The following is a 13,495-nucleotide window of genomic DNA, read 5'->3' as shown; positions in this document are numbered from 1 at the left end:
TGGGGTCAAGTTCAGGTGTAGCTCAGGGAGACAGAGAACATGTCTGAGTCATTAGAAAGCTGGCAATGCCACCCATGAGGCACCCGCTGAATACCCACACCAACACTGAAGACAATGCCCAGGTACCATATGAAAATACACCAGGGATGAAAGCAATCCCAGCTGCTGTGCTCACAGAATATTCGAGTAAAGGGGACTATTTTCTTCTATTTGAGAAATGCCATATGATATCAATAGAATTATAATTTTATAATCATCAACAGCACTACAGGAGGGAAGCACAGGTCTAAGGAAGATCAGAGGGCCAGAGAGACCCCTAAAGATAGGAAAAACTGTACCACTGACAATGAGGACATGGATTCCCAATTGAGAACAGGATATGCAAAGGTCCTGGGGCAAGGTCTGAGAAGTAACGAAAAACAACGTTGTGCCAGCAGTGAGTGCTGCTCCCCCCAGTGCACCTGGAAGCAGCTCTGGTAACTTTTTATGACTTTATTCTTTATTCTATTACTAAAATAACCATATAATTTCCATATTGTAACATGGGACATAGGGTAGACGTGAAGAGCTGCGATGATGGGGCAGGAAAGTAGCGGTCAGACCCCACACTTCTTATAAGGCAAGGCAGGAAGTCTGAACCTTCTTGAAATAGAACAGTAAGTCACTGAGGGTGCCTGTCTCTTGTCTCTGCGTCCGTGTGCCTGTCTCTTTCTGTGTACCTGTCTCTGTGTCTGTGTGCCTGTCTCTCTATCTTTCTATCTGTCTCTCTGTGTACCCATCTCTCTGCACCCCCCCTACACACTCCTCCCTATCTCTCTTGTTCTCCCCCTTCCACTCTCCCCGCTTCTAACGTCATACCCCAGGCTGGCTTCAAACTCACAATGTTTTTCCTTCATCCTCCCATCCTGTACTGCACTATGCCAGGCACCACTGTGTTTACATAACGAAGTCTGACTTTTAACTTAGTGTAGGGCAGAAAAGGCACCTCAGTCATGAGTTTCTGAGTTTGGGCCTCATCAACCACCCCACCCAACCCCACAAGTTAAAACAAAAACTTTTCAAACTCTGTTTGGCTGCTATATCTAGGCAGAGTAGACTATAGAAGCATGAACTGGAGGCTGGGGCTGGCTAAACAATAAACCAGTCCTCTTATCCTTCAGGGGAGAAGAAACAGCAAAGTTACCAAAGGGGCACAGCAAGCCACCCGCTGGCACCAGGACGGTGCATCAGGCACACACACACACCGGCCACCTACCAAGTTTCACCTCAGCATTCTCAGTCAGTAGCACATTTTGGCCCTTGATATCTCGGTGAATAACGTGGTGAATATGGAGATGTGCCAATCCCTGAAAAGAAAAGCAGATTTGAGTCTCAGTTCTCTGTCCCTGTAAATAGACAGCCAGGAGCACCCTTTTATAATAAGGTGCACACGTGGGCCAAGTTTTTGTAAATCCGCATTTAGAACATAAAATTTACCCTTGGCACATTCCCAGAAGACACGGCCAGCCTTGCCACACATACAGAGAGCAGTGGGCTGGCCTTTCTTTCCCTCTGGGATGATCACAACCACTTTAGGCTGTGCCTATGACACAGCTTTAGATTGCCATCTGAGGTTTTTCTGCTATAATTTGTGCTATTTGTGTTCAGGACGGCTCCTTTCCCACACCAAAAGTCTATCTTACAGTCAGTGACTGAATTTATTTGAGCTAGACTCGTCCCAGGGGAACAGCAAAGAATTAGAGGGGGCCTTAAAATCCAGCTCTTAAAATGCAGGCTTGTCTTCCCACTACAGAGGAACAAACTGTCACGTGCTGATATATCTCACTCCTGTTCAAGTGTAAAATAATTCTGTCACCAGAACAGCCTCATGTAGGAATAAAGTCTTTCTTCCCTAGGCAAACAAGCACTCCTGGCACACACACTTTGGAAGCCCTGTATCTAGAATGAGTCCAGTTGCATCTCTCAGGAAAGAGGTTGTGGGAAAATACACGCATCCACCTGTGATATAAACGCAGTGAGGCAGCAGCCGCACAACTCATTCACCTTCATCCTCCTGACCAGAGACGCTGCACTCCACAGCGCAGCTTCTTGAGACATAGCAACCCATTTATTCTGAAGTGCCTCCCTCGGCACTGAAAGAAAGGGTGGGTTACTTGACTGAAGTTTGATTTTCCTATTAAAAATAAATAAGGGCTGGGGGCTGCAGTGGTGGAGGCAGCTAGAGCCTTTACCATGTAGCCAAGCCCAGCTTTAAACTTGAAAGCCTCCTGTCTTGGGTGCCAGAGCTCTGGGCCCACAGGCCCGTGTTCTCAAGCTCAACATCTACGATTAGTGGCAACAGCCCTAGATCACTTTTTCTTCCAGCACAGTGGGTTCTACATTCACTTACGAATCTGCCAGTGAAACAGAAGTCAGGTTATGTGATACCTATCTATTCTTCATCATGGGTGTCGAGCCCATGCACATGGCGCACTGTGGTGCTCGGGCTAGGAAGCGCCTCTCCTCGGCATGCGTAGCATCAAACGCTGAAAGAGCCAACTGCAGCCACTTGGTTCTTACAGAATCTCTACTTCTACCTCTTCAGTTCACTTCTGCCTTCTAACTCACATGAACTTCCTCTTTACCCTCTGGCATCTTCCAACAACTCAAGCAGCCCTGTCTTCTCAGACAGTTTTGGCTTAAATGCAATCTGCACCTTCCAGCAGTAAGTGTGTGAAGTCCTCCCCATTTCTCAGTCCATATTCTGTAAGGACTGCTGCTTCTACTCAGGGAACAGTTCATAACACAGCTACCTTGAAGACCAGGCAAGAAAGCAAAAGCAAATACATTTCCCTTATGTGCAGCAAGTTCTTTGGGACCCGACCCTGAACTAAGGCCATGATTACCCCTCCTAGGTACAGGCCCGAGTCCACGCCAACTCAGGAAACAGCCTGTGCTAAATCAACTGGAAACAGTTGTCTTCTAAGCTTAGCTTCCTTGACTACACGTGACAAAAAGCTGTCAAACTCTGCTCAACACCGGTGATGTAAAGTCCCAAGTTCTCATCTTCAGTACGAAACAGTGCTTTCTATCACAAGGAGAAAACTGGCTTAGCACGTGTTTGAGGAAATAGGCAAGACGGACAGAACGGCTCTGCCAGTGAGTCCTGTGCCCCTCACTGTTCAGCAGGCTAGCCCAAAACTTGAGGCAGTGGTAGGCTGTATACTCAGGACCCTTGCCTGGAGGGATGAGAGAGAACTTTTCCATATGGAAACCAGGCACCTCCAGCAATGTCTGAGGAGCTAAAGGACTCACTGGGCTCACTTGCTTTCTCTATCAACAGCAACACACAGCAACTCCTAAAACAAACACCAGCACATAACTGGGGTGTTTCTTTGTTTTGAACTAAAACTCTATCATAGAAAGTTGTTACTGTAGAGAGACAGCTCATGGGTTGAGAAGGTTCTTATGAAAGATGCTCACTAAGGAGGAAGCAATCATGTGCCACCACGCTGACTAGAGCTACGAGCAACTTAGACTTCTTGCCAATGTTCCTCAAGTCAAGGGTGACATTACACTTGACAGGTAACCTGCTCTCCCCCGGGTTTATAGAAACAGGCAATCATCTTTGATATCTGAAATACATCCTATGTCTAGAAAATGATGCTAAAAACACGGATTTCTTGTATCTACCTGGAGTGGTGCTCTATCCTTGAAATTTTGCAGCACACAAGAAGCCAAAGTAGATGCCCGCAAGTCTAAAGCTACTGCCTACAAAAAGGTGTGTGTACTTTTGAACAGAGAACAGCTATCAGCTAAGCTCCTCAAACCCATGCCTAGCCAGCTCTAGGATGCAGCCTGTCCTTGCTGCTGAACCTTGCCTGCCATTACTGAGCCCGAGGACAGCAGCCTCTCCCTTTTAGGCTCAACTCTCCGTGAGAGCCATAAAAGGCAGGCACCTGATACTTAGGGAGGACAAGTGTAAGGGATTATGGATTCTCCTAACATCACATTCCCACCTTTCTTGAAGGCTCCAGAAAATATATAAGCAGAGAGACATTGAAACATTTCTCTGTGAATTCTACTTGACAGTTTTTAAACTTGCAGTCTTCCATGAATCTTAAGTATAAAAAGTAAATTTAGTCACAATAAAAAAAAAAAAAAAGACTAACTTGTTAGCAGACTTTGATTAGTAGGCAAATAAATAAACTTTCAGTTTGAGTCCAGAGTCTTTATTTCTAGCCCATGGAAGGACAAGTCACCCGGCAATCAGTTTAAGTATGCAGCTTAGGGAAAAGGGACAGAATAGCTGTGGCAGTGGGAGAAAGAAGTCCCTTAGCAACTCACACACAACTCCCAAATATGAGGCTCTGAAAAACCTCCTGTGCTGTCAAAGAATGCATTCAGTGGCTAAAACTCGGTAGTTTAGAAACTTGCTCTGAGCTCATTAGCCAGCTTTGCAATCGGCTGGGGGGAAAAAAAACCCACTAAGCACTAGGACTCTACTTCATAAATATTCCAAGAGATTCTAACAGCTAAAGCCAAAGCCACAGAAGGTCTGGAAACCAGCACTCAGCACTGTGAGCATTGCTGTGCTGCCTCTGCAGAGCTAGCCCAGACACAGCCAGCTGTGCAGGCTCATTCCTCACAGGAGGCACTGCTGGGCACCATAGAACAGCCACAGACTCGGAGAGCCTCAGCTACCCTGTGGGACTGGAGCCTGGCTACAGGGGCATCCCAACCTCCTCCACATGAAGCATGACATGAGCATGCTCAAGTTCCTCATGCTGTAGCACAGGAGCCACACAGCCCTCCCTCGTGAGGTCACTCACGGTCATACATCTAGGACAGGATGGCTGCTATAACGCACACCTTATGAAGTAACCACAAGGGGGAGGCTGTACACTATATACAGAGTTTGTTTCAAATGGTTTCTAAACCACACAGGCCAACCTCTTGGGTCTTCGGGGTTGAACGTATGTAGAATAAACAACATATAGAGAATGCTTGGCTATCAAGAGACAATTATCTCTATACAGAGAGAGAAAAGAATGCAATGACAAGCTGAGGAGTCTGTTCCACATGGAAGCGTAAGAGCAGAGCACAGCACAGGCCGCTCCTGCTTTCCTTACCCTGAGGATTTCCCTGGAGATGTAAGCAATCCAGTCTTCTTTGAGAGTGTTCCCTTTGGTGTTCTTCACAAGGTCTGTGATGGACCCAGCCCCACAAAACTCCATAACAAGCTACAAGGCAGACAAGACATGTTGTAACAGCCATACCCCAGGCCTGAGCACATATCCAAGCGAGGTCACACAATCCTGTTACCTTACAAGCCACCTGGGCACATGCAAGGTCACACGGGAAGCATCCAAGTAACAACAGTTTGCTTTATAAAAGTGTACTCCCTGCCGTCCCGTTCTGCGGCTCCTGCCTGGGTGCTAACTCTGAGGTGTATCTTCCCTCCCTCTAAGGGAAATCACTTTGGTGGTCATCACTACCAGATTATTAGAGATCTGTATTCCAGAAGTTCTTCCTGAAGATGTGTTGTTTCTATATACTATTGTCTTGAAATGATTTCAGAATATTTCCTATCAGCTGAGTCTAAATCAAAAGGGAAATGGTACTTTTAAACCACAACGTAGTTTTGAAGGTGTGTATCAGTAACATCTAAATATGATAACTACACTTGTAGACTTCTTAGAAAATGAACTGAACTGTTCCAAAACTTCAATTATGACAGGAATTAAGCAATAAAAAAGGGAGTAATTGTCTCATTTCTATCTTTGCAGTCCCTGTGTCTCCCTCCTCCCTTCCTCTTCTTTTTCTTTTCCTCTCTCTAGCTTGTGTGTCTGTTTATTTTGTCTTGGCAGAGGAAGTATGTCACTGCTGGTGGGCCCCGCTTCCTGTCTGCTCTGCTTCAGGGCTGATGAGGCTGCGTGAGGTGCCAGCTCCTGGCACCCCTGACTCCTATCTGAGGGGCTCTGCCATGGAAGCCACAGTAAACGCCCTCTCAGTTGTTTCTGTCAGTGTTTTAACACAGTAAGAGGAGCTAAACTACTATAGTCTGTGTGTGCTAAGACTGAACCCAAGCACACTTTCATCTGTATTTTTATTTATTTGACAGTGCACATGTATACACATACATGCATGTGGAGAAAAAAGGATGGCCTCGGGTATCATTCCTCAGGAACTTTCCTCCCTCCTTCCTTCCTTTCTTTTTTTGGATACTCTATGTGCGTAATTTTATGTGTCATTAAGGAATTCGAGGACCCAAAAATGTAAAAGGAAACAAGAAACAAAACAAACCCTACCAATATTTGTCTTCCTGCACCTGCCTCCCCTCACAGACTAGGATGCTCGCAGTAGGATGCTCGCAGTCGCGTCTCTTTCCCAGCAAACGCAGAGTTTTATACTTCTCTGCGGCTGAACGGCGTTCTAGCGTGTACATATAAATCCAGCATTTTCTCTTTATCTGCATACCCACAGGTATGCAGTCTGGCCGCATAGTGTGGTCATGTGTGTACAGGTATCTCCTCTGATACATCACACTGGAGTCCTTCTGGTACTTAACGTGGCACAGCTACATCTTATGGTATTTCTACTTTTAGGTTTGTTTTTTTAAGGAACTTCCATGGTGACTGAACATTTTTCATTTTACAGGTAGTGTGTGTGAGCTCTGTCCTCACAGGCATTTGTGGCTGCTTCTCCTCCGTAGCTAAGGACGCTGCACATGTTCCCAGTCACTTGTGGGTGATGTGTGCTTCACCTGAGAACTGCCTGTTCAGTGCTGCATCTATGATTGAGCTGTCTGGTATTTTAGTTTTTAAAAATATACTGTAGATATTAATCCTGTCCGATGTATAGACAGAAAAAGTTCTCTCCCATTCTATACACTATCTTCTTCATGTTTCCTCTGTTGTGCAGAACTTTTTAATCTTATCCAATCCCATCCTCCATCTGTTGATATTACTGCCTTTCCAGAAAATCCTATGACTGTAGCGAGGTGTCTGCCCTATGTTGTCCTCTAACAGATTCAGATCTTACATTAAGACCTCTAATCTATTTTCAATTATCTTTGTACATTACGAAAAACGGCAACCTAGCTCCATCCCCGAGTCTCCCGAGAGTCCTCTGGCATAGATGCTGTTCTCTGCTGTAAGTTTCCTGGCAGACATCTTGGTCACTGATCAGTAGCTGTGACTGGGTAGCAGGTCTGTTTCTAGGTGAATCTATCGCAGGCCTCTGTACCTCTTTCACGTCAGTCCCAAGCTGCTAGTGATTCCTATATTAACCTTTATTAAGTCAATAAAAAAGTTATCTTGCCTTATAAATTTTAATACCTTCAGCTTAACTCACACACCTCACACAGACGACAGGCTCTCAAGTCACCATTTTCTGTAGTTTTTGATTTGTTTTTAAAGGCTGAATGTGTCAGAGTTCAAGAAATTTCCATGGAATTTACCATTCATAATAAACTATTATTGTTAATGTTATCAATGAGTGACTGACAACACCTTAGTGTGAAACAAAAACAGCTTCGTGTAAGCTGGCAGCCTATTCCTGCTCTCTTTGCTACAGTGCAGACAGGGTAAGGAAGCTTCGTCCCTTTGTCTTTGTTTCTTCCTTCCTTCCTCCCTCTCCTTGTGAAGTACTCAATTCCGTTACTGTGACAACCACAGACAGGACGCACAGCAAAGGCTTGCAAATATCTACCTACCCAGAGTTGGTCATCATGTCCCGGAGGGCTCTTCTTAATGAAAGCACCGTAGTATGTGGCAATATTTCGATGATGAGAATACTTCTTCAGCATATTTATCTCCAGTTTGATTTCTTCCTCTTCATCCTTAGGAAAAAAATAACAAAACATGTGGCTCTCGACCAACTAGGTTTCCTCCCATACGCACCAGTGAAAGCAACAGAGTGTGCACTCTCTCCATCCACCGCTCAGCCTTCTGAATATGACCACGGGAGAGAGGAGGTGACAAGTCTGATCATCAGCAGGACTGACGGGCAGAGGCCCAGCTGCTCCTCACTACCTAAGACCTCAGGCCGGCTACTTACCTCTCTGAGTAGCAATTTGCTTACCCCAAACACCACCATACATAAAAAGGTAATTTAACAGATACTATTTCAATTAATCATTTTCTAAAAGCCATTTCTTTCTTAGGGAACATTTATAAACATATTTAAGACAAGAAGAGTTTCGCAAGGTAGTGGACAGATGACAACACATGATTTTAGAGACAGTGTGCAAGGTTCCACTCGGGTGGGGCCAGCAGGTGAGGGGGTCGGGGAGGGGAGAGCCCTTGTGATAAGATGGGAAGAGGAAGAGGAAGGAAAGAGGGACATACAAGCATGAAACTTCATCTTGTAAATGACAAGGGATGAGAAGCGGCAGTCTCTGTCTCCTATACACATGGGGAAGAAACTGCACCCATCATCATGGGGAATTTATTCTGTTGCCTGCTGCACACACTGACAAACTTCCTGTAAGAGGGCAGGTTAAGGAAGATCTCCAAGTACCATCTGAATGAAGGAAAATCAGAATTAAAGTGAGGGGGGAAAGAGTGTGTGTGTGTGTGTGTGTGTGTGTGTGTGTGTGTGTGTGTATCAGAGAGAGAGAGAGAGAGAGAGAGAGAGAGAGAGAGAGCGCATGTGCAAGTGTGCACGTGTACACACACACACACACAAGGAATCAATCAGCCTTGGGGTAGGAAAACTGAGCAAATCTCGAGAATCCCTCACTCACTCACTTCACTGCTGCAAGGCCTTGGACTTCTGCGTGAACACACACACACTCTATATTGACATTTCTCCCTCTCCTGAGAGATCTGGTTTCTCAGTAATACACAGGTATATGCACACGCTTGCACAATACCAGCATTGAACTTGGCCAATATAAAAAACTGCCTCGATTTGGAACCTTTTCTCCGAAGGCACTTTATACAGACAGAAAAGAGCAGTGATTAACAGAAGCAGAAAGAAGCGTGTTCGTAGCCAAACTAAGAATATTCAACTTCTAGAAAGGCTGTAATTGTGTCCTTCATCTGTACACGCACTCTCATTTGTACAGGATAATGGCGATTAATACAGGTGAGACAAGAGAAGGTGGTGAGTTTGTTGGCAAGGAACAAAGAGGCCTGCTTACAAAGCCATCTAAAGCTGCTCCTGGAACAAGGCCCACAGCTAAACACATGCTCCAAAGAGCCAAACGTCCCCTTGCCTTACACTCACAGTAGCCAGACCTGCAGATTGGAGTATTGGGAAGAAAGAGTACACAGCCCGGTGCGGCAGTGCCTCACTTTAACCCAAGCACTAAGGAAGCAGAGGCAAGGGGGGCTCTGAGTTTGGGGCCAGCTTGGTCTACCAGCTATCCAGGCAGTAAGATCATCTATAAAAAGAATACATGGGGCTGGACAGATGGCTCAGAGGTTAAGAGTACTGGCTACTGTCCTAGAAGTCCCGAGTTCAATTCCCAGCAACCATATGGTAGTTCACAACTATCTATATATAATAGGGTTTTGATGCCCTCTTCTGAGGTGTCTGAAGAGAGCAACAGTGTACTCACACATATAAAAGTAATTCTTGAAAAAAAAAAAAGAATGCATGAATAAAACAAAAAGTATGATTTTAACAAGGTATGAAAAGGATCAAATATTAACTGTCTTAAAATTCAATCAGCCAAATCCTTGAGTTCAGTGCTGTGTGAGCTGCCCAGATTTGGAGTCATTTTTACCCTCATGTCCCTCACTCCTCACTTTCCCCCACTCTCCATTGTGTTGCATTAACCCAAGACCACTGTACCACCCACTAGACGGAGGTTCTACTTCTTAGCAGACAGTAAAGGTCATGAGAGCCTCCTGGGCAGCGATTAAGATTCACAGTTGACACACTACGGAGTTCTCTCTCTTCCTCTAGGGACAAAGACATTCTTCTAAGACATCACTTTAAGAAGTCAGAGCTCTGAGCTGGGCGTGGTGGCACACGCCTTTAATCCCAGCACTGGGGAGGCAGAGGCAGGCGGATTTCTGAGTTCGAGGCCAGCCTGGTCTACAGAGTGAGTTCCAGGACAGCCAAGGTACACAGAGAAACCCTGTCTCAAAAACAAACAAACAAACAAACAAAAACAAAAAACAAAAAGGCCAGAGCTCCCAAAGGTTCCATAACCCACTGACTAGAAACCAAGAGTGTATTCTCAAATTGTTGAACGCTTAAAATCAGTGCTGTCCGCTAGTCTGAAAATCCTGAGTATGTATATTGAGAATTATGATTGGCAGATTTTCATGGCACTGTCTCTGGTGATTCTACACATCTCTATTTATGTTCTGTCACCACTCTCCACCATCACAAGACACACACCATAACACCTTTGAAACTGGACTACGAAGTAGATGTGGAGGAGGCCTGTAATGGCAAGATCGACAGGCTGAGGCAGGAAGCCTGTGCACGTTTGTGGACTATATAATGGGGACACATCTGGGTTACATCTCAGAGTGCATGAAATACAAGACTTTAAGTACAATCAAATTCAACAGTAGCCTTCCCACATGATGAAACACCATTGAGATACAGTAATTGCATGCACTTATTTGCCAAAATATACCCTAGGTCTTCAGCAGTCAAATCCTAAGGCCGGAGAAACGGAGCTGCAAAGAGTACTCAGAGGAGATCACGGTCTCTGTTCCAAAGCACTGCTGTAGGATGACGTAATGTCATAGATACTCTGAACATTACTTCTGATGCTTTTATGATTCTAAAACAGAGGACCACTACACATAAAATAAAATAAAAAGACACTGAGCACCACTTACTGTCATTTACTGTCTAATTATGCAGGCCTAGCCTGGGAGAAAAAGCATCAGAAGTACAGGATTTGCCAAAGACCTTTGAGCCAATTACAACTAGAATCTTATGACTAAGATTCAGTATACAGTATTTTACACTGTCTTTAGGATATAGTTATAACGATTTCCAAATTCCCTTTAATAATTAGTTTAAAGTTTGGGGGTTGGAGACATGGCTCGGCAGTTAAAAGATCTGGCCAGAGAACCCTAGTTCTATACCAGCACCTGCAGGGAGGATCACAACCATTTGGAACTCCAGTCCAGAGGATCCAATGCCCTCTTCTGGCTTCTGGGGACCAAGTCTGCATGCAGAGCACACATCACGCAGGCAAAGCACCCACCCCACCCCTGCACATAAAAATAAATACACAAATCTTTTACTAAAAAATAAGTTTGGTAGTCTCATTTCAATATTTAGTAGATACACACATACAGCTACCAAAGTAAACACCTCATTTAAGTCAAAGATACGGCAGTACGCAGACTTAAGGCTGACATTTAAACCAACAGTTGAACTGACAAAGAAACACAGAGGAAGCTGATGTACAGTCCCATGTGTCTTCCTCAAAGTCCAAACTACTGTGTCCTTCACACTCCACTGAGGGGAGCCAGGGTGATCACAAATAGGGGGATCTGAGGGATGGGGCTGTCTTCTGGTTTCCTCCACGGTGAGGCAGCTGCTGACCCCAACTCTATGAGTTAATGCAGCTGGGGCCAATTAGCAGGCTGGCCTCGTTCTGACCGTGGAGAAGCTTTCAGTTGGCTTCCCGGCTATCAGAGAACTGACAGTACTGTCTGTGAGACAGACAGACCTCAGAGGCAAGAACTAGGACCCAAGAAGACTGTGAAATGTTCTGAGTCTACCATCTTTCCACCGGGCTTCTTTACAAAATTAATTATCAGGCAGTGACAGCTGAACAAATCGGGGGAGGGGCGCAACTGATGGTCTTTGTGAAGCTGGAGAAAGGAGCTGATGATGTGAGCCAATGTCTCTGGCAGGTTTGTGCCCTGAGATATACAACTGAGCATGTTCCTGAAAGACAATACCTGCTTCTTCAAAACAGTTTAAATCAACTGCGACTGAGCTCTGCCTTAATGGCTGCAAACTGAAAGAAAACAAAAGATTTCACCTTGCAGAGTCCGGGCAGATCAGAGAGAGTCTTACTCAGCATAAGCCATGGTAAACGTGGTACAGAATCAATTAAATTGAACCCAGTTTTGGTCCAAACTTAAAAAGTTACACAACTTCAGTGCACCATTCAACAAAATGTAAATGAAGATAATTTTACAGATTCTAGAAGAGGATACATTTCAGAATAAATGGGATTTATTATGGGATTGGGCATAAGAAATGGCAGCCTTCAAAGTACCATCCTCACCCAAATCACCCAGGGCTTCGGGAAAAACTGCAAACTTGATCAAAACCAACAACACCCAAGTGATGGAGAAAGAAAAGCGCCCTCTCACACACTCCAACGCTAAGATGAAACTCATGCTCTTTCTTACTGTAACCGAATCAATGCCTTTCTTCTGGGAATGGCCACAGCCTCAAAGCTCTTCTCTGCCTAATAGCAGGTCTAGTCAGAGCAGTCCTCAGAGAGCCTTCTTCCTCCCTCTCTAACCAAGTTTGTTCCTTGCTGAGTCATTTAGTCAGACCTTAGTGCTCATCTGGAAGTGTGGGACAGACGTGAGACGGCACCTACAGGGAAAGCAGAGCGGGCAGAGCCTCCTTCCCCTCCTACACACCACTCACTCAGGGATGACTTTGGAGGACTTCGCTCCCATGAAGGAGACATGGCCGTCACAGAAGCCAGAGCACAACTCTGTGATGAAGCCCTCCAAGAAGCACAATACAAAAAACAAACAAAAACAAAACAAACAAGCAAACAAAAACAAAACAAGCAAACAAACAAACAAGCAGCAAATGCTGATCTTCCTGAACCCCAGGAAGACACTTTTTTCTAGGTCCCCAAATTACTATAGGTTGTTCCAAAGTTTCATGTCAACACCTAGAAATCCTGATAGGTCCCAATTTTTAAGGCAAAATATAATATTGTGTTTTCACCCTCAAATACTCCATATTAATTTCCAAAAATCAAGTTCTCCACAAAAAGTGATTACACCTTAATGTTTTCTAAAGCCCAAGATCCTAGAATCTAAAATCCACAAGTTAGCTAAGCAGTATGACCTTGGCAACAGAATGTGGGTCACACATGTCTAAGTGTGCGCGTGTTAGGAACCTATCAAAATGTGGCCGTATGTGTGAGTGTACACGTGTTAGCTATCTGTCAGAATGTGGCCATACACATTTTAAGTGTCCACATGTTATATATGTATCTACCATAAGGTAGCCATCCATGTGTAAGTGTGCACATATTAGGTATCTACCAAGAGGGGTTAAATGCACAGAAGATAGGAAACAAGGAAGAGGAGTGTATTCTGGCAGAGACTACCTCTAGGTTAATTTCTTCTTTTCTCTTCTAATATTCCACATGGTCATACATAAGAATTAAACATATTTCTGACTGCTCTTATGGTCTGCCTCCCTGTGTGGACATCCTGTCTCCCATCCCTGATGCTATAGGGTCACTGTCAAACCTGAAGAACCAACCACACAGCCTTGCTAGGCTAGGCCAGAAACACTACAGAAACCTCAGACCTGTTCCTTCTTG

At 44.8% G+C, this 13,495-nt stretch overlaps 1 protein-coding gene across 29 annotated transcripts in view; it reads right to left on the bottom strand.

Moving 5' to 3' along the window:
• Window positions 1–13,495, bottom strand: part of Map4k4 (mitogen-activated protein kinase kinase kinase kinase 4) — a 124,061-nt gene that overhangs the window by 44,048 nt on the left and 66,518 nt on the right. For all 29 annotated transcript variants that reach the window (XM_085836655.1, XM_029480914.2, XM_029480924.2 and 26 more), the window contains exons 4-6: window positions 7,697–7,822; window positions 5,112–5,222; window positions 1,256–1,346 (exon numbers count right to left, since the gene is read on the bottom strand). In XM_085836655.1, coding sequence (XP_085692781.1) covers window positions 1,256–1,346; window positions 5,112–5,222; window positions 7,697–7,822 — 328 coding nt within the window. The remainder of the gene's footprint in view (window positions 1–1,255; window positions 1,347–5,111; window positions 5,223–7,696; window positions 7,823–13,495) is intronic.

This window comes from Mus caroli, unplaced genomic scaffold (assembly GCF_978045245.1).
Source record: "Mus caroli unplaced genomic scaffold, Mus_caroli_1 scaffold_1, whole genome shotgun sequence".
Lineage (NCBI taxonomy): Eukaryota > Metazoa > Chordata > Mammalia > Rodentia > Muridae > Mus > Mus caroli.
Note: the sequence above shows the minus strand (reverse complement) of the source record. Positions and strands in the feature narration are given on the sequence as shown.